We start from the raw sequence: 21,176 nt of genomic DNA on the forward strand, positions 1-21,176 counted from the left end.
CAAAATAAAATTGATAAATTGGCGTTACTAGTAATAAATTTCTATAAGGGTTGAAATAAAGTATAAGAGACGTAACAAAAGTAATGAAATAAAAAAAAAATTGCGCCAAGTGAAAGTAGAAACTTGTACCAGTGGAAAATTAAAGTTGCAGACATATATAGAGTCGTATAATGAATCAGTAAAAATTTAAATTTGCAAATGTAGAATCGTACCATAAAAAAACTTATCTTTTAAAAAAAAGATAAACAAGATGCCAAGTCCATGCGCCATGTGAAAAAGAAATAAAAAAATTTTAGTTAAAAAAACTGGGCGCGCTGCTAAGTTTCAAAATTACAATGCACCTTAAAGTAACATTAATTAATTTAAACACAAAACATATTTTAACTGTAATGAGTTTAAAAGTAACAATTTAATTTTAATATTGTTAGAATATTATTTAGCAGCGCTCCCAGTTTTTTTAACTAAAATTTTTTATTTCTTTTTCACATGGCGCATGGACTTGGCATCTTGTTTATCTTTTTTTTTAAAAGATAAGTTTTTTTATGGTACGATTCTACATTTGCAAATTTAAATTTTTACTGATTTATTATACGACTCTATATATGTCTGCAACTTTAATTTTCCACTGGTACAAGTTTCTACTTTCACTTGGCGCAATTTTTTTTTATTTCATTTCTTTTGTTACGATTGTACATGGGTTTATAATCGATAATTTTTCATACAATTCTATTGTACATGGGTTTGCAATGTAGGATTCTACATAAGTTTGCAATGGATAATTTTTAATACAATTCTACATGGGTTTGCAATGGTTAATTTTTCATAGGATTCTACATGAGTTTGCAATGGTTAATTTTTCATAGGATTCTACATAGGTTTGCAGTGGGTACGATTCTACATGGGTTTGCAATGGTTAATTTTGCCTAGGATTCTACATGGGTTTGCAATGATTAATTTTTCATAGGATTCTACATGGGTTTGCAATAGGATAGGATTCTACATGGGTTTGCAATGGATAATTTTTGTTAATGGCGTGCCCTTAACTGGTCGCCTTTTTTTACCTTTTTTAAAGGTGAGTTTTTAGAGATTATATCATTCATTTTGTATATTTTTATGACCGGAATAGAACAATTATTAAACATGTTTATCTAAACTTCTTTGCTTAAAATGATGTGTACAATCATATCCTAGAATCCTGATCATTCCTCCTAAAGCAACCCTATTTATATAAATTTACCCATATGTGTGTGTGTGTGTGTGTGTACTAATGTCGAGCATTTTTTATACATTTTCTATTAAATTTAGATAAAAGTTGCAGGATTTAGAAAAAGAAAAAGTTGACACAGACTTTTTCCTAAACGGCGATTTTCAAGGTTATTTAAAGGTCACTTATATTTTCAAAATAGAATTACCTTAATTTTTCTCATATAAATCGATTCCTCGCAATATTTACTATAAAAAGTTGTAAAGGTATAATTTTTACATAATCTTACATAAACTTCGAAATATTACAAATATTTTATTCTATGAAATATTTCAGTTTATGTAAAATTATGTTAACTATCTTTTAAATTATTCACTTTTAGCCATCTTACCCTTACAACCTTTTATAGTGAATATTGCAACAAATTGGTTTATATATATAATATATATATAACATCAGTTATTATTAATTGATGTTTACATTTATTTTTAGACTTACTAGAGCTCTAATGCTCCACATTTTTTGCAAAAACTGTTTATTCTACAGATTTCAAATATGCTTTTAAATGATAATTGAATATTTCCTTTTTTTAATTATTTTTATTATTATTTTTCAATCTCAATCAACTTTTATAACTTTATGCCAGCACGATACAAATAAGGTTATAGAAGTTGATTGAGATTGAAAAATAATAATGAAAATAATAAAAAAAATAAAGACACATGTATTATGCCAGCAGGATACAAATACATGTATGTCTTTATTATTGTATCAACTCTTGTCTTTTCCATGTAACCATGTCTTCATAGTTTGAATTATCCCTTCATCTTCTCAATCTTTCGCAGAGATTTAATTAATTAAATACACTTCACACGAAATAAAGTTTGCTGGAAGATATACAGCAAACGATAACTGTAAAAACATGATTACGTGGAAAGAACAAGAGTTGGTACAGTAAAGGCAAGTAAGTAAGTACATGTAATGTATCGTATTGGCATAACGCTATATCCGCGGAGCAGATAATGTGGCTGTAGAGGTAGTCTGCAGTGCAGCTAATGTGGACGTAGATGTTGATTGAGATAATTGTCTAATATAAAATAGAATTTAAAAATTTAGTTTAAAAAACTGTTGCATATATAAATAAAGTTTATTTTTTCTAATTTAGAATATGTTTAATTAATTAATTTTTTAAGTCTATGTTTAATAAATTTTTTAAGTCTGTATTCAATAATTTATTCATTTGATAAATACATGTATGTCTTTATTTTGATATGTTTAATATAATTAGAAATTCATTATTAATTAGATATGTAAACTATAAATTCATATATAATATTTGAAAATATATGTGAATATTTAAATTTTTATCTTCTCCTTCCTCTCCTTCAATCTCTTTAATATCAATATGTGTATGTGTGTACACGCGCGCACATTTGTACGTATTTATTTAATTATTGGATAGTTGAGAGTACTTAATTGATAAAAAATTATGACAATAATAATCCTTGTTTTTTTTTCTTATTATTTACTCAGATTTTTTTGTCTATCTTATAAGATAAACACTTTAGAGATTGAATATTTCAAGTAAACTAATTGTAAGTAAATTTCACATTAATGCATATAGATGTTTAATCATGAATGTACTAAATAAGTACACAAGACGAACAGTGAGTGAGTGAGTGAGAATGAGAGAGTGTGTGTGTGTGTGCGTGTGTGTGTGAGAAAGAGAGAGAGAGAGAGAGAGAGAGAGAGAGAGGTTAGCAAATAACCCCGCACGTGCCGATCATGATTACTAATAAATACACAAGACGAACAGTGAGTGAGTGAGTGAGAATGAGAGAGTGTGTGTGTGGTGGTGTGTGTGTGAGAAAGAAGAGAGAGAGGAGAGAGAAAGGAGAGGGGAGAGAGAGAGAGGGGTTGCCAAATAACCCGGCACGTGCCAATTTTGCGGAAACGCACTATGCCCTCTGTTGTAAAACTGCGAGATGGACAAAATAAAACATTTTCATCTTGCATGGTTGTGTACGTGTGAATAGGGTGCGAGGTGTATAGTGTGAAGACGGGAGCACGATATACTAGTATGCGGGGGTCGATGATGAAATGATGATAAAAATGATGACGGGGCTTTCTTAATAGAAATTTTTATTTCGATTTGCATTTATATATTTGCTTACAAATCACGTAGAGCGAAATAAAGACACTTTATATATTTTTCGAACTCAATCTATCGATTAAGTCTAGATAAATCGATTGCTCAGCCATTTTTGAGGATTGAATATTATAAAGACTCAAAGTCCGATCGCGTAAGATCACGGTGTTCGTAAAGGGCCCCTTTCGGTCGCGAGACAAAGGTCTCTGATAAATAGGCTATATGTGAGCCGTTTTGCGAAATGGAGATGAAGACGATATTGAAAATTTAATTTTTCGATATAAATTCAAAAAGTACACGAGGTAAAAAAATTAGCTTGGGCTTTGTAAGGGGCTTAAAAATGGGATTATTTCAATTCTATATTAAATTTCGATATAAACACACCTTACATCCGCGCACGGTCACAAATTTGCCCATTTATTAGGCAATTTTTAAGTTCCTTATTTTTCAAAGGTCATTTTTACGTTATCAAAAATTTTGGTACGGGTTTTCCCAAAAATTTATATTTTACACCGCAGTTGTCTTATCCAATGGGAAATTTTATCGCAGTTATAAAAATGAAAAATTTACAATTTTTTGGAATAAAATTATATTTAAAATTTTTTAATGCAAATCGGGCACACGGTTTTTCCCAAAAATTTAATAAAAAAAAAAAAAAAAACATTTGCAACAATCAAAAATAAACCGCCTGCCGCGAACGGAAAATGCCAAGAAAGCACGCAATTTCCGCGAATCTCGTAATTTTTTTGAAGAATCAACAATTTCAACGAAATTGTAAATTCTTCAAATCACTGCACAAGTATAATTCACAATAATAATTTTTAGTAACTACGATAAAAAATCGTATACTGAAAACCGCAAACGAAAGTGCAATGGAAGTAAGAGTAAAGTCTGTGATAAAATTAATTGGCAATAGAAAATTAATAATTTTCAAATAGAAAAATTTCGAAATTACCGAGGATTTACAAATAATAAAGTAAAAATATTAAATAATTTATGTTTTCGAATTTTGCTCGCGGAGAGGATCTTTAAAACAAGATTTTTAGAAGAGAGGACCTTTAAAATATAAACAGGCAAAAACGTTGGAAAAATTAAAGCGCGCGTTTAAACAGATAAACGCAATGAAATAGATACGCAATTGTTTTTACTTATCGCTGTAAGCTCACAAGCTTCTGACGTGCTATACACTTTTATATAATATATACAGGGTGTCCGGTAACTAACGGACCAATGATTAAGGGCGGATTCTCTGGCCAATTTGGAGACGATTTTTCCTTAGCAAAAATGTAGAGAAGTCAATAATTTTCGAGTTATAAGCGATTGAAAAAAATAGGTTTTTTGAAAATTAAACGTTTTGGAGTTAAAAGACATTCTTCAGTTAATTTCAGGTAGAGTTTACTATAATAAAATTTTAATTTAAGGCTTAGTTATAAAGATATATAATGACAAAGATTGGAAAGTTGTAAAAAATGATGATCTTTTTCGACATTTTCGCTGAAGAAAAATCGTTCCCAAATTGACCAAAGAATCCATTTGTAATCATTGGTCTGTTAGTTACCGGACACCCTGTATATTGGACACGAGTTTCGTTTGTTTCAGATTCTCGAGAGTTGAAGTAGGAACATACGAGTATCATATATATTTGTGACTTGCCGAATGAAAGCAAGACAGAGAGCGAACGAGATGATGAGCTTAATAGCTCATAATGTTATAAATAAATAAATAAAAAATTATAACTTGACCTACTAGTTATTAAATCTTTTTTTAATAAAATGTTTCATTATTATTATCATCTAAGTCTAAGTCGTTTAATTACTTTTTAGTTTTTTAATAATTAATTTAATTTATTCTAGTCATTTTTATATGAGAAAAATAATATCACGTATACGTTTTATAATGAATTAATATATTTCGGGAACCGAATTATATATTCTTAATAATATTAGTGTTTAAAAATTATATTTGACTTTTAATTTTAATTATTTTTTAGCAAAGAGTTTCGAAATCTCTTACACACATAATGGGGATTTTTTTCATCCATATATTCGCAATTTAGTATATATGTTAATTATTAATTTTAATAAAATAAAAATTAAAATTAAAGGTCAAATATAATTTTTAAACACAAATATATTAAATTAATTATAAAACGTATACCCATGATAGTATTTTTCTCGTACAAAAATAATTAGAGTAAATTAAATTAATCATAAAAGATTAAAAATTAATTAAAGAATTTAAACTTATATTTTATATAATAATAATAAAACATTTTATTACGTCAAACCGTCGTGAAATAATTAAATAAAATTTGCTAGTTACGTCGAAGTCAAGTTTTCTAAGCTTATAAAACATTTTATTAAAAAACAGATTCAATAAATATAAGTACATGTTATATATATACTTATATTTATTGAATCTGTTTTTTTTTATAAAATGTTTTATTATTATCATATAAAATATAAATTATTTAATTATTTTTTTATTTTTTTATGAGTAATTTGATTTATTCTAGTTATTTTTGTACGAGAAAAATACTATCACGGGTATACGTTTTATAACAAATTAAATATATTTATGTTCAAAAATTATATTTGACCTTTAATTTTAATTTTGTATTTTATTAAAATTAATAATTAACATATATACTTAATTGCGAATTATATGGATGAACAAAATCCCTATTATGTGCGTAAGAGATTTCGGAACTCTTTGCTAAAATAATTAAAATTAAAAGTCAAATATAATTTTTGAACACTTTTATATTATTAAAAATATATAATTCGACTCTCGAAATATATTAATTCATTATAAAACGTATACGTATTAGTATTTTTCACATATTAAAATGATTAGAATAAATTAAATTAATTATTAAAAAACTAAAAATTAATTAAACGACTTAGACTTAGATGATAATAATAATGAAACATTTATTAAAAAATAATTATAATAGGTCAGGTTAATATTTTATTTATTTATTTATTTATAACATCATAAAATTCTGTCCTTTCCGAAATACGCGAACGCTACGAAAAGATAAATCTCGTACATGCCGCCGGACGAGTTCATGAGCATGAGACGCTCTTATCTTGGGAACGTATTAATAGTTACTGCATTGACCACTACTACAATATGGCGCTGAAATCAGTGAGAAATGCTGGTCTCTCCTTCATCCAGACCTTTGGCGATCTGTCTATTAATCTGTGCTCTCGATCATCTTGTTGCTTTTCGACGTTTCTAAACATTTAAAAGGTGCGCGACTTGCTATTTCGACGCCGCTATCACGCGTCCGCGTCGTGCATCTCTCTGTGACTCTCTCGATCATCTTGTTGATTTTCGACGTTTCTAAACATTTAAAAGGTGCGCGACTTGCTATTTCGACGCCGTTATCACGCGTCCGCGTCGTGCATCTCTCTTTGACTCTCTCGATCATTTCGGTGATTTTCGACGTTTCTAAAGATTTAAAAAACCACGCGATTTGCAATTTCGACGCCGCTATCACGCGCCACGCAATCGCTTCGTGTGAGAAAGACAGCCGATAACGGCTTAACGTGACGGTGCGCTAACTCGCGCTCGGACTCTCTCACTCTCTCTCGCGCGTCAATCAGCGGGCGCTTCAAGTCTGCGCGCGCGCTTGAATATTTCGCTTCAGTAGCGAATAATCGATAAACGATTCAACAATCCGGCATCGATAATCATGTCGAATGCCGTGAGTGACCTGCTCATCGAGCAGGGAGCTTGTATTGACGAGATCAAACGAGATCTCGTCAACTTCAAGAAGCTGGCCAAATCAAACGTGACACTCGCCAAGACGCGAAGTAGGCTTGCCAAGTTGGAGGAGCACTGGGCCGCCTGCCGCGGCCTTCATGTCAAACTGCTTCAAAAGACGACCACGGAGCAGCAAACGACCTTGCCGTACTTCACTCTGGAAGAGTTCCTGAGAGCTGAGGATGTCTACATCGACACGGCCGATCTGCTGCAAGATACGATAAGACGATTATCTCCTAATACAATTCCGTTTACCGATCGTAGTTCCAATTCCTCCGTTCGCGAAACAAATAATCATTGCTTCCAATTGCCACGCATCGCGCTGCCAAAGTTTTCTGGGAAATTAACCGATTGGGAAAACTTCCGAAACATTTTTGAATCTCTCGTAGTAACTAACGACGCTCTATCAAATTCTCAAAAATTTCATTATTTAAAAACGAGCGTAACGGGAGACGCTTCCTTGCTGATCAATAATTTAAAAATTTCCGATGCGAATTACGAATCTGCCTGGCAATTGTTAACCAATGAATACGACGATAAGCAAGCGTTAATCTATGCTCATTTACACGCGTTTATTAGCCTTCCGGTAATGAAAAGCGAGATTGTAAGCGATTTGCGAAAATTGCGCGACACAGTGTCTGCATCGTTAGCCGTATTAAAAAATCTCGATCGTCCCGTAGAACAATGGGACGACATTCTCGTTTATACAGTAACGCAAAAGTTTAGCGCGAGAACACGTACCGAATGGAATTTAACGCGAATCAAACGAAATGAGCCTTCTTCTTATCAGGAGCTTAATGAGTTTTTAACTCTCCGTATACGCGGATTGTCGGACTTTGCCGATTCAAGCAAGGACTCCGGTTCTTCGAAAAATGATAAACCGCGTTTAACGGTAAACAACGTGACTGCCTTTAAATGTATTTGTTGCTCCGGTGAGCATCACGTTTCGAAATGCGAAGACTACGCGAAGAAATCAGCTTCACAGCGCTTTGCTCTCGCGCGCCAGCATAAACTTTGCTTTAACTGCTTAAAGTCCGGACATTTCCCGTCGAAATGCCCGAGCAAATATCGGTGCAGACAATGTCGTCGCTCGCATCACACATTGCTGCATTCAGCGGCAAATCAAAATGCCTTCGATAACTTGGCCAGTTCCGAGGCTACTACCTCCGAATCTGCGTCACAAGCCGCATCTAAGGCGACTACAAATCAGACGGTCAATACGATCGCGGCCGTCCAGATAGTACCGCCCTCGCTTCAGGAACATCCAAATGTCCTCTTGGCAACGGCATGGGTCGACCTCCACACTGGGGAGGGTCGCTGCTTAAAGGTTTGCGCGTTGTTGGATCAAGGATCCACCTTTAGCTTTATATCAGAATCGCTCTCACAGGCGTTGCGCACTAAACGGCAACGAGCCGATTTACAAATTAAATGCTTCGGCGAAAAATACACGGGTACTGCGAAATCGCGCGTAACACTACAGTTAACCCCGTGTGCTCAAGCCGACCCGAGCTTTCCTCTGACGGCTTACATTTTTCAACGCATTACTTCATACGCTGCCTCGCGGATTCAGCCCTTCGATGCGTGGCCTCATTTACAGGGTCTATCTTTTGCTGATCCTGATCCTTCAAGTCAACATCAAATTTATTTGTTGATCGGTGCTGACCTTTACGGCTCGCTTCTGAAGCGCGATGTCCGTCAAGGTCCTATTGGAACTCCGACAGCGCAATTGACCGTTCTCGGTTGGATCCTTTCCGGCCCCACAAATAGTAGGCCGACTACTACTGCTCAAGCATCTGTATTAAACTGCGTGTTGGAACAAAGCACGCACTCTCTTCTCCAGAAGTTCTGGGAAGATGAGGAGATCTCGCGGCCTGTCCCTCTCACGGAGAAGGAGGAGAGGTGCGAGGCTCATTTCATCGCCAACCACTATCGTACCCCTCAGGGACGCTATGCGGTTCGATTGCCCTTCAGGCATGATTTCCCGATAAAAATCGGTGATTCTTTGCACATTGCAACCTCGCTTTATAATAAAATGGAAGGAAAGCTACGGCTTCGTCCTGAACTTCACGCGCAGTACAACGAGTTCTTACGAGAGTATAATTCGCTCGGTCATATAAGGAAGGTGGAATTATCTGACCGCTCCGAGTTCGAGCCGGTATATATTCCTCATCATCCCGTTTTGCGCGACTCGAGTTGCACTACGAAATTGCGCGTTGTCTTTAACGCTTCGTGCAAAACGAGCAATAAGACTTCGCTTAATGATCACTTACTGATCGGTCAGAGACTGCAGCAAGACCTCTCTGCTATATTATTGCGCTGGCGTCAATGGCAATTTGTTTACACGGCGGACATTGCTCAAATATTCCGCTAAATTCTCGTGCATCCGTCTGACGCGGATTTTCAAAGAATCTTATGGCGATCGTCGGCCGATGGGCCGATTGAACACTATCGCCTTCTCACTGTAACGTACGGGCTCGCCCCCGCTCCGTACCTCGCAATAAGGGTACTGAAACAGCTTTCTCTAGATAAAGGTGACAACTATCCCGCGGCTGTTTCAATTCTCAGCGAGTCCCTCTACGTGGACGATGCGCTCTTTGGCGCGGACGATACGACTTCATTGATAGAAGCTCGTGTCCAACTAGTTGAAATCCTGCAAAAGGGAGGTTTTCAACTACGAAAGTGGGTTTCTAATGCCTCCTCTCTTCTTCAAGGACTTTCGGCTCATCAGCCGGAAGTCACCGATCACTTACTCGTAAAAGAAGATTCTCGGGCTTTCATGGCTTGCTAAAGAGGACGCGTTCAAGTTCGTGATAACTCCGTTGAGATCGGTTACGCACACGAAACGTTCCGTTCTCTCGTTCACGGCAAAATTATACGACCCAATAGGATGGGCTGCTCCGGTTGTTGTAACCGCGAAAATCTTGCTACAAGAGTTATGGCTTCTCAAATGTGATTGGGACTCCCCTCTTCCAGAGGAGTTGCGCGATCGTTGGGAGAGCTACACCAACGATTTAGAATCATTAAACCACGTCCGAATACCGCGTTGGACCGGTCGACATTCCAATAACCTCGCGTTCAAAATCCACAAGTTTGCCGACGCTTCAAACCGCGCTTACGCGGCGGTCGTTTATATTCGAGTGCTTCCTTCGCCAACGAAGTTTCAAATCACTCTGCTCGCTGCTAAAACAAAGGACGCGCCGATCAAAACCGTAAACATCCCGCGCTTGGAACTGAACGCTATCGTCCTCCTCAGCCGGCTAATCAAGTGGACCTTGATATCGTTGAAATTACCTCCGATTCCAATATACGGATGGACGGATTCGACCATCGCTCTCGCGTGGCTCCGTCAACATCCATCAAAATGGAGCACCTACGTGGCTAACCGCGTATCCGAAGTGCATACCTGTCTGGATTCTGTTTGTTGGAATCACGTTCCGTCTCGAGATAATCCGGCGGACTGTGCCTCGCGCGGCTTGACCGCCTCCGAGCTCGTGACTCACCCGCTATGGTGGAACGGTCCACGATGGCTTCAGAAGCCATCGACTGCGTGGCCGATTCTGAATGTCTCAGCTCCGCTCGACACTGCCACCGATCAGCAAGTGTCGGTGGAAAGAAGACGGCCTGTGACGTTCCATGTTCAAGAGGCCGAGGAATGGGAACTCCCATATAGGTTTTCCACTTGGACCAAGCTTGTCCGCGTGACTGCCTATATGAATCGCTTTATTCTTCCTGTAAAAGAAAAGAGCGCGTCTCGCTCCCAACTCTTCCTCCTTCTGAACGCCGATGAGTTTAGGAGGGCGGAAATCTTCTGGTTGCGCTATCTGCAACAGAGATTCTTCGAGCGGGAAACGCGCTCACTAAAGAATAACGGCACCATGCCGCATTTGAGCTCGTTGAGCAAATTGAGTCCTTTTCTAGGAGAGGACTCTTTACTCCGTCTTGGCGGGCGGTTGACGAATTCCGCGCTCAGCTATGACGAGCAACATCCTATAATAATAGCGGTATGCTTGTAACGGATCCGCGATATCCTGTCTTGCTTTGTTCTTGAAGAACGACAATCGAACCTCAATCACGTATTCAATAGTCTATCAAAAGGGTCCGAAGCGTCGGAACCAGATACAGTGTACAAATCTGATATGATACAATAAAATTACAGTTATTAAAATTAAATAAAAGGAAAAACAATCACAATAAAATATAAAATATATTTCATTAATTTTACTTTACGGTTTAGTAAAATTAATAAAACATGTTTCATATTTTATTGTGATAGATATTATTATTTTGAATGTGATAAATATTAATTAGAGGAATTCTAATAAAATTTTTTCCATACAATATTATCCTACGATTACCACAATTTTCAGGGCAAATTCTAAGAGAAAATTCTCTCAGATTGTGATTATGTGTTGTAATTTGTAATCAGTTATTTATTACAATAATTTTTAATCAAGTGCGTGAGTCAAAGTGTCAATAGAATTTATTACAAAAAAATGATTTTATCATGCAGTGTGTCACAGTGTGTCAATATCGGATTGTATCCAGTCAGGCAACAATTATTCGTCAAAGGACATCAAACATCTCTACAAGGTAAGAATCAGTGAGAGAGAGAGAGAGAGAGTGTGTGTGTGTGTGTATACGCGTACACACACACACACAAAACGCCGCGTGTAACAAACAGCTGATCGCTTCGAGCGCCCACGTAATCGCCCGCGTCGGATAATGTGGTGCGCCGCTCCTGATTACCGCCCGTACTCGTGCTGTAATTCGCTAACTATTTCTTTTTATATTTCAAAAACTAAGCTTCGGATAAAATTTTGGCAAAGGAAAAATCGTCTTTAAATTGAGTCAGGAATACGACATTTTAAAGACAAACGGTTGTTTTGAATCACCCTGTATAATACAGGAAGGATCGATGATATTTCGACTATCTGTCAACTGTGTCGGTCCTGTGTCGGTTTCTTCAAAAAGCTTCCGCCCCGGCTCTCCCGTTGCGGGAAAGACGCTCCGATCGAGAAACACACAACTCTACCTTTGTGCCGTAGCCTTCCCTGGCGGGAGGCGGCGGTCCGCGCGCGTTCTCGGACAGCCTGATCGAAGAGCCACCACGATTATTCTTTCTCTCTCTCTCGTCCGAGAGAAGAGACCACGATGGTTGAACGAGAAGCGCGTTTCTTCGCGAACGCAAAAATTTCGAACGATTACCCTGAACGGTGAATCACTTGGCTCGTAGGTCGATGAAGAACGCAGCTAATTGCGCGTCAACTTGTGTTTAAAATTGTCACGTATTTTCGGAGCGACGAAGCAAGGTCAATCGTAGAAATTGAAAATATTCGACGCCGAGATGTTATTCCGGTTGTTTTCGATTCCGCGAGCGAGGAATCTACAAAAACTCGCCTTTGTCTCGCGTTTCGGAGCGTGATGGGGCAATCGTCCACGAATAGGATTTCAGCACGTGTGCCACGCGTCGATCGGATGAGCCTTAGCTGCCGAATTCCGCGAGGATCAAAAATGAGTCTACTCGAGGAGTCTGAACTGAAGAGACGTCTCCGTGTATATCAGCGAAAAGAGCATCGCGCGAATTTATCTCGTTCTAGAGCGAACTTCCGCGTTTTAATCTTGTCTGCGAGAGTTTTGAATAAAACTGCTTTGCCTCAAAAGTGAATTTCTCCACCTTTACAATTTTCTCCGCATCCAGTCTCCTTCGTATCTACGAGCCGACTTATAAATAAATAAATTTGCCTCTGCGCGGAAAATTAAAACAAATCGAAGGTTCTCGCACAGAAGTAAAATGGTCCTTCGAGCCGGATTGTGAAGATAACGAGGACGATAAGGTAAAACGGAGAAAGTGATTCTCGTGTGACTCTCGTGGACAGTGAAAAAGCGCGGGTGGACAATAGAAGCACATCGTCTTACAAACGAGTGTGCAAAAGAAGAGACAGGAACCAAGTGTCGAGTTCGCTTTAGAGAAACAAGTGTACGGGTAGACTCCGATTAACGTCGTCAAAACCCAATTCGACTCGTGAGACGAAACTTAGTGGTCTCTTTCGAGACAAATTCGTCGCGTTCGACAGTCAGGTCGTTCGCGAACTCGTGCCGTCGGCGCCGTTCACGCGCCCGACATACTTAGTGGTCTCTTTCGAGACAAATTCGTCGCGTTCGACAGTCAGGTCGTTCGCGAACTCGTGCCGTCGGCGCCGTTCACGCGCCCGACATACTCAGTGGTCTCTTTTGAGACAAATTCGTTGCGTTCGACAGTCAGGTCGTTCGCGAACTCGTGCCGTCGGCGCCGTTCACGCGCCCGACATACTCAGTGGTCTCTTTTGAGACAAATTCGTCGCGTTTCGACAACAAGGTCGTCCGCGAACTCTTGCCGTCCGCGCCGTTCACGCGCCTGACATAATCAATGGTCTCAAGTCAAACTTGAGACATACGCGTCGCGTTCGATAGAGGAAGCGTCCGCGAATCTTTCCGTCTGTACTACTGACGTTGCTCAAAAAAAAAAAATGTCGACAGCAAAAGATCTGTTGATCGCGCAATTAGACACTATCTCTCAAGCGAAACACGTCTTCGTTAGGCATCCATGACAGGCCGAGAACTTTAAGTGAATCTTCCGTCAGGATTAGATGATCGGTTACTTCCGATTGGTCAACAGACAAATCCTTGAGAAGTTCGATCGAATTTGATGCCCATTTCCTTAATTGAAATCCCCCCTTTTCCATTAACTGCATCAATTGAACGCGAGTATTTTTTAAAGATTTTATATCATCCGCGCCAAACAGGGCGTCGTCTACATAAATAGACTCTCCTAGGATAGGAACCGCGGCCTTGAACTTTTCTCCCTCGTCAAGGGCGAGCTGTTTCAATACTCGCATTGCGAGATACGGAGCGGGAGCGAGACCGTAAGTGACCGTTAACAAGCAAAAATGTCGAACGGGCGCTTCCGCTTGAGGACGCGAAAGAATTCTTTGGTAGTCTGAATCTTGCTCATGAATTTGAATTTGCCGAAACATCTTGGCGATGTCGGCCGTACAAACGAAGCTTCACCGTCGCCATCGCGATAACACGGCAGGTAGATCTTGCTGTAAATTGGGCCCTATTAATAAAAAGTCATTCAACGACGTGCCATTCCTAGTTCGGCACGACGCGTTGAAAACGACCCGTAATTTAGTCGTGCAACTATCTTCCCGAATCACGGGGTGGTGCGGAATGTAAACGGGCAAATACTCGGTTTTTTCCGACTCGTCGACGCTAGTCATATGTCCGAGGGACTCGTATTCCGCTAGAAATTCGTTATACTGCGAATACAGTTCCGATCGATTTCTCAATCTGTTTTCCATGCGGTTGTACAGCGACCGCGCAATGGAAAGAGACTCTTCGATTTCGATCGGAGGATCACATTTAAAGGGTAGTCGAACGACGTATCGTCCGTCGGACAACCGACTATGCGTCTGCACGAAGTGTCGCTCACAAATCTCTTCCTCCTCCGTGAGGGGAATTTGAGGCGCGATCTCCTCATCTTCCCAGAACCGCTGGAGAAGAGTGTCTATCTCTTGACCGAGAACGCAATTTAAAACGGCTTCTTTTGAAGCCTTCCGTTTATTTTCGGTCGGACCGGAAATAATCCAACCGAGCGCGGTTAGTTGAGCTGTGGGGGTACCGAGCGGACCTTGCCTCAAGTCGCGCATCAAAAGTGAGCCATAAACGTCGGCTCCAAGAAGCAAGTGAATTTGATGTTTGCTCGACGGATCCGGATCCGCGAGGGAAAGGCCCTTCAAGTGAGGCCACGATTCGACAGGTCGAACTCGCGAAGCCGCGTACGACGTGATCTTCGGAAACACGTACACTGTGATTGGAAATACCGGGTCGGATTTCGCGCACGGAGTCATTCGCAAGGACACGCGCGACTTTGCGGCACCCGTGTAGGTTTCCCCGAATCCTTTGATTTGTAAATCGGTTCTTTGTCGCCTGGTCCGTATGGTTTGACAGAAAGATTCCGATATAAAACTAAAATTGGATCCCTGATCCAATAGCGCGCGAACCTTAAAGCGTCGGCCCTCAGCGGTGTGGATGTTCACCCACACGGTTGCGAGGAGAACCGCGGGAGTCGTAAAGTCCGGCGGCTCGATTGTCTGGACGCTGGCCACGGCAGCGTTATTGGAACCGTCCAAGGCGTCGGACTTCGCATTCGTTTTTACGCTTGGTTTCGCAGCTTCCGAATCTTTTCTGACAGCTGACGATTGATAATTTTCGGAATGCAATAAAGAATGATGAGACCGACTGCAGTGGTTGCATCGCTGTTGGCTCGGGCAATTCGGCGAAATATGCCCCGAGCGCAAGCAATTAAAGCATACACGATTTTTGCGAGCGAGCTCATTTCGTTGTTCAACTGATTTTTGACGAAACGGCTCGCACTTTATCACGAAATGATTGCCTGAGCAGCATATGCACTTGACAGCGGAGACGTTATGCATTGACGAACGCGGCTTGTTTGGCTTTTGATTAACACTTTCTCTTGAAACTTCCGCGAAGTCTGACAATCCGCGGATTCGAGTCGTAAGAAATTCATGAATATTTTTGTACGCCGGAATTGAAGTTATAGAGGAACACTTCAAGTTCCACTCGCTTCGCGTTTTTTGACAGAATTTTTGTGAGACGCAATAAACAAGCATATCGTCCCACTGAGCAACCGGTCGACTCAAATTCGTCAGCGCGGCCAGCGATGCAGCCACCGTGTCTCGCAATCTCTTTAACTCGCCTACGCTTTCATGTTTTATAACGGGCGATTATAATCGATCATAATCGGAACGACGGTTAACAGATGTTGATTCATAAACCTAACGCCTCGATTCGCGGCAAGCGCCTCCTCCCTCGTCATCATGCGCTTCTCTTCGTCGCTCCATTGGCGGTTAACCCTCTCGACGTTAACCTCCTCGTTGACGATGGCCTCGTGTGCACATCGGCGATGGAGGCCGAGTCCGGTCTTCGTGGTGAACGCACGATCACAGTGTGGGCATGGGAATTGCGGGGCTTGCGGGCAGCAGGGACAGGGGCAGCGGGTGTTGGGCGGCGTCGTGGCCTAGCGGGCGGCCGACGAGAAGAGCCTGGAGAGGGGTCAGGAGAGGGTAGCGAAGGGACGACAGGACCGGCGGCCCGAGGCTGCCGCCGGAGATTATATTTTTCTCTTCTTGTGGTGCCTGCCGTAAACAGACCCGAAGGGCTGGCAACCCCACGGACCCGGACGGAGCGTTGCCGCTCCGCCAAGCCAGAGCCCCGTTGGCCGCCGGGAGGTTGGTTCCGACGTTGCCCGACTCTCACCGCGAGGAGGTGGGGTTGGCGCATGGAAACCACCAAAATCGGCAGCTCCCTTAAGAGAGTCATAGTTACTCCCGCCGTTTACCCGCGCTTGCTTGAATTTCTTCACGTTAACATTCAGAGCACTGGGCAGAAATCACATTGCGTCAACACCCGCGAGGGCCATCGCAATGCTTTGTTTTAATTAGACAGTCGGATTCCCCTAGTCCGTGCCAGTTCTGAGCTGAGCGTTGAATGGCGGCCGAAGAGGACGACCACGACGGCTCGCGCCGCCACGGAAGCCTCGCAGCAAGGAAGATCCGCGGGAGGCCAAGGCACGGGACCGAGCTCGGATCCCGGGACCGGCGCGAGAACGCCGACCGTTCACCTCGCCCGGCCCGGCACGTCAGCCAGACCCGCTTCCCGACCAAGCCCGACACGCCCCGCTCCTCAGAGCCAATCCTTATTCCGAAGTTACGGATCCAATTTGCCGACTTCCCTTACCTACATTATTCTATCGACTAGAGGCTCTTTACCTTGGAGACCTGCTGCGGATATGGGTACGAACCGGCACGACACCTCCACGTGGCCCTCTCCTGGATTTTCAAGGTCCGAGGGGAAGATCCGGACACCGCCGCAACTGCGGTGCTCTTCGCGTTCCAAACCCTATTTCCCTGCTAGAGGTTTCCAGGGAACTCGAACGCTTATACAGAAAAGAAAACTCTTCCCGGATCTCCCGACGGCGTCTCCAGGTCATTTTGGGTTACCCCGACGAACACTCTTACGAGGGCCCGAATTGTATGCGGTTCCGCTGCCGGGTTCCGGAATAGGAACCGGATTCCCTTTCGCCCGACGGGCGTGTGTCTTTCGTATAATATTTATTATTATTTCTCGACACTCGAGTATATTGTACGCCGTCATTGAGATAGGATTTCTCCTAGGGCTTAGGATCGACTGACTCGTGTGCAACGGCTGTTCACACGAAACCCTTCTCCACGTCAGTCCTCCAGGGCCTCGCTGGAGTATTTGCTACTACCACCAAGATCTGCACCGACGGCGGCTCCAGGCAGGCTCGCGCCCAGACCCTTCTGCGCTCACCGTCGCGACCCTCCTACTCGTCAGGGCTTCGTGACGACGCGAGAGAAGACTAACGCCCGCTCCCGGTTGCCGCCCCACTTGCCGCTGACGGCAGAGTATAGGCTCGACGCTTCAGCGCCATCCATTTTCAGGGCTAGTTGCTTCGGCAGGTGAGTTGTTACACACTTCTTAGCGGATTCCGACTTCCATGGCCACCGTCCTGCTGTCTTAAGCAACCAACGCCTTTCTTGGTGTCCCATGAGCGTCGAGTTGGGCGCCTTAACTCTGCGTTTGGTTCATCCCACAACGCCAGTTCTGCTTACCAAAAATGGCCCACTTGGCACTCTGATCCGAAGATGTTCGTGGCTTCATAATTCAAGAAAGCCAGAGATCTCACCCATTTAAAGTTTGAGAATAGGTTGAGGTCGTTTCGGCCCCAAGGCCTCTAATCATTCGCTTTACCAGATGAGATTCGCGCGCGTTCCGTGCGGAACGGCCGAGTGCCAGCTATCCTGAGGGAAACTTTGGAGGGAACCAGCTACTAGATGGTTCGATTAGTCTTTCGCCCCTATACCCAGTTCCGACGATCGATTTGCACGTCAGAATCGCTACGGACCTCCATCAGGGTTTCCCCTGACTTTGTCCTGACCAGGCATAGTTCACCATCTTTCGGGTCCCAACGTGTACGCTCTGGGTGCGCCTCTTCTCGCGATGAGAACGAGACGCCCCGGGAGTGCGAGGCCGCATCGCGACGCGGCCCATCCTCCCTAGGTCGACGGCCAGGGCCGACCTTCACTTTCATTACGCCCGTAGGTCTCGCGACAAGTCCCAATGACTCGCGTACATGTTAGACTCCTTGGTCCGTGTTTCAAGACGGGTCCTAAAAGTACCCAAAGCAGTAGCGTCGCCGACCGGTATCGGTCTCCCGCGAGACCGCGGGAGACGTTCGCAGGCCTGTCGAAGGTGTACCGTACTGTAACCAACAGCGGGCCAGGACCGGGGACGGCGCGAAGTCCGTAACCTCCGAGTACCGTGGCGCGCGCTTGCGACGGTCTCGACGCACCGTGAATAGTGCGGCCTGATACCTTGCGCGTACCGCCGAGCAGCCGGCCGGGCGACCGAGAGTTTGTCGCGTGCCGTTTTACCGGCGACGCGACAGACACCGCACCCGGGCCGTAGACCGACACCCAGCGGGTCGCGACGTTCTACTTGGGGAGAAGTGCACGACGACGAGCGCCGGACATCGGCGCACGGTAGCGTGCCCGCGCGCGAGCCGCAAGGACTCCGCGGGACATCGCCGACCGACGCGAAGCCAGCGCCGCTGACGATGAATCTCCCCGTTTGATCTTTTGGCTTTTTTAGGTTTACCCCTGAACGGTTTCACGTACTCTTGAACTCTCTCTTCAAAGTTCTTTTCAACTTTCCCTCACGGTACTTGTTCGCTATCGGTCTCGTGGTCGTATTTAGCCTTAGATGGAGTTTACCACCCACTTAGAGCTGCACTCTCAAGCAACCCGACTCTAAGGAGAGATCCTCCCGAGGCGCGCACCGGTCGCTACGGGCCTGGCACACTCTACGGGTAAGTGGCCCCATTCAAGATGGACTTGGACGCGACGCGGCACCTCGGGATAAGCGGATCCTCCCAAACACCACATTTCCCTGCGGCGGAACCGCGGGATTCGGTGCTGGGCTCTTTCCTGTTCGCTCGCCGCTACTAAGGAAATCCTGGTTAGTTTCTTTTCCTCCGCTTAATAATATGCTTAAATTCAGCGGGTAATGTCGCCTGCTCTGAGGTCGTCGCATAGTGAGTTTTCGTAGCCGTTTGCCACCTCCGCGTCGCTCATCGTCGTCTCTCCTCTATAATATATATTATAAGAGGGAGAGAGAGAGAGCGTCGAACGAGAGCAGCAGCGGCAGCACACGAAATACGCGAGAAGGCAAATCGCCGGGGCGCTAACCGCACACACACTTGTTGGTGGTAATGGAGACGATATATCGCGGGGTTCGAGATTCTCGGCTCTCCCTTCTCTTTTATATACGAAATTCGGGCGGAATCGATTCGACGAGTACACGACGCGGCGCGCCGGTCCCCTTTTTTCGCTTTACGAAAATTTCGTGGACTCGGACACGCGGTCGGCTCGCGATTCAAAACCCTTCTCCGTAAAGAGGTAAAGGATTACGAATGCTCTCTCCGCCGGACGACGACGCGCCGTATATTTCTCCGTAATACCGTTATGTGTGCGGGCAAGGGCGCCTCGGCATAAGACGCGCGAGCGCTATCGCACCGAGAGACGCGGCACAGAGTGCGAGAGCAGTCCGGTCAGTCTGTGTGATGTACGGAGAGGAGAGACGGTGAGACAAGCGCTACCTACTTTCGGGAGACAACGACGCACGCGCCGCTCTAGGGAAAGCGGTGCCATTCACCGTCCTGACCCTTTTTTTGGCCGTTTGTTGCTCCCTTCGCGCGCGCTCTTACTCTCATCCCATTTCTCCTCGGCTCTCGCGTACACACACGACTTGGATACACAAACACGCTCCCCCTCTTAATTCGCGCAGCATTCTCTGGGCGCGCGTTCGCCAACGTTTTACACGCTTGTGCGCTTCTCCTCCTCATTATTATTATTATTTCGGTGTGTCATTTCAGACGACGCCAGGATTTGCACCGCGGCCGGTCGGCGCGGCACAGACACCTCGGGCGAACGTCCAACGATCGCTCGTACGCCCATTGTAAGCGTTGCACAGGGCACAGGCGACGCGCGCGCCATTCTCTGGTCGCCCGCGTCGTGGCCGTGCGCGCTTTTCGGGCGCAAGCAGTTTAGGGGTACTAAAACGACCCTCAGCCAGGCGTGGTCCGGGAATTGTATCCGTGGACCGCAATGTGCGTTTGAAATGTCGATGTTCATGTGTCCTGCAGTTCACAAGTTGACGCGCAATTAGCTGCGTTCTTCATCGACCCACGAGCCAAGTGATCCACCGTTCAGGGTAATCGTTCGAAATTTTTGCGTTCGCGAAGAAACGCGCTTCTCGTTCAACCATCGTGGTCTCTTCTCTCGGACGAGAGAGAGAGAGAATAATCGTGGTGGCTCTTCGATCAGCCTGTCCGCGCGCGTCCGAGGACGCGCGCGGACCGCCGCCTCCCGCCAGGGAAGGCTACGGCACAAAGATAGAGTTGTGTGTTTCTCGTTCGGAGCGTCTCTCCCGCAACGGGAGAGCCGGGGCGGAAGCTTTTTGAAGAAACCGTCGGACCGACACAGTTGACAGATTGGTCGAAATATCATCGATCCCTTCTCTGTGTTATATATATATATATATTATAATAATATATGGGGGTCCTCTCGCTCGGCACTCGCGGTCGCACACCGTGTGTTCTCGGCACGCTGACCGCTGCCCCGCGACAACGGGGAGGGCGCGCGTCGACGAACGTCGTGGGTGCTGCACACACGCGTGCGCGGGCATAGGTTACCACCGGTTCGCGCTCAACGCCGAATCGACGCTCTGTGTGTGTGTGTGGCCGGAGAATGGCACACACACGAGCGTGATCGCGAAGCGTCTCGCTCCGAATCGTCGTCGAACACCGCCGGGCGCGCTGCTCTGCTTGCCGACTACTTTCGGTCAGAGAGGCGCGACGGTGTCCGTCGTTATATCAAAACACAACAACAAATTCCGTCAAATCCGTTATTT

General features: G+C 43.9%; 3 protein-coding genes, 1 non-coding gene and 1 pseudogene across 4 annotated transcripts; 1 reads left to right on the forward strand and 4 right to left on the reverse strand.

Annotated features, from left to right (window-relative positions):
- Positions 1-7,053: 7,053 nt before the first annotated feature.
- LOC146722297 (uncharacterized) lies at positions 7,054-11,137 on the forward strand. The gene is made up of 2 exons (XM_085485030.1): positions 7,054-9,400; positions 9,915-11,137. The coding sequence occupies exons 1-2, from the start codon at positions 7,054-7,056 to the stop codon at positions 11,135-11,137; spliced, it is 3,570 nt and encodes a 1,189-aa protein (XP_085341156.1).
- A 2,526-nt stretch (positions 11,138-13,663) lies between these two features.
- On the reverse strand, positions 13,664-14,137 carry LOC146722298 (uncharacterized). Its single transcript, XM_085485031.1, has one exon. It carries the CDS (start codon positions 14,135-14,137, stop codon positions 13,664-13,666), a length of 474 nt encoding a protein of 157 aa, XP_085341157.1.
- A 30-nt stretch (positions 14,138-14,167) lies between these two features.
- Positions 14,168-15,598, reverse strand: LOC146722299 (uncharacterized). Its single transcript, XM_085485032.1, has one exon. The coding sequence runs from the start codon at positions 15,596-15,598 to the stop codon at positions 14,168-14,170; it is 1,431 nt and encodes a 476-aa protein (XP_085341158.1).
- Positions 15,599-16,937: 1,339 nt separating this feature from the next.
- LOC146722300 (large subunit ribosomal RNA) lies at positions 16,938-19,269 on the reverse strand (annotated as a pseudogene).
- Positions 19,270-20,325: 1,056 nt separating this feature from the next.
- Positions 20,326-20,480, reverse strand: LOC114932893 (5.8S ribosomal RNA). Its single transcript, XR_003819972.1, has one exon. It is a non-coding gene; the product is annotated as a 5.8S ribosomal RNA (ribosomal RNA).
- Between the last annotated feature and the right edge of the window lie 696 nt (positions 20,481-21,176).

Source organism: Nylanderia fulva, unplaced genomic scaffold (genome assembly GCF_048542155.1).
Source record: "Nylanderia fulva isolate GAGA-0341 unplaced genomic scaffold, ASM4854215v1 Scaffold335, whole genome shotgun sequence".
Classification (NCBI taxonomy): Eukaryota; Metazoa; Arthropoda; class Insecta; order Hymenoptera; family Formicidae; genus Nylanderia; species Nylanderia fulva.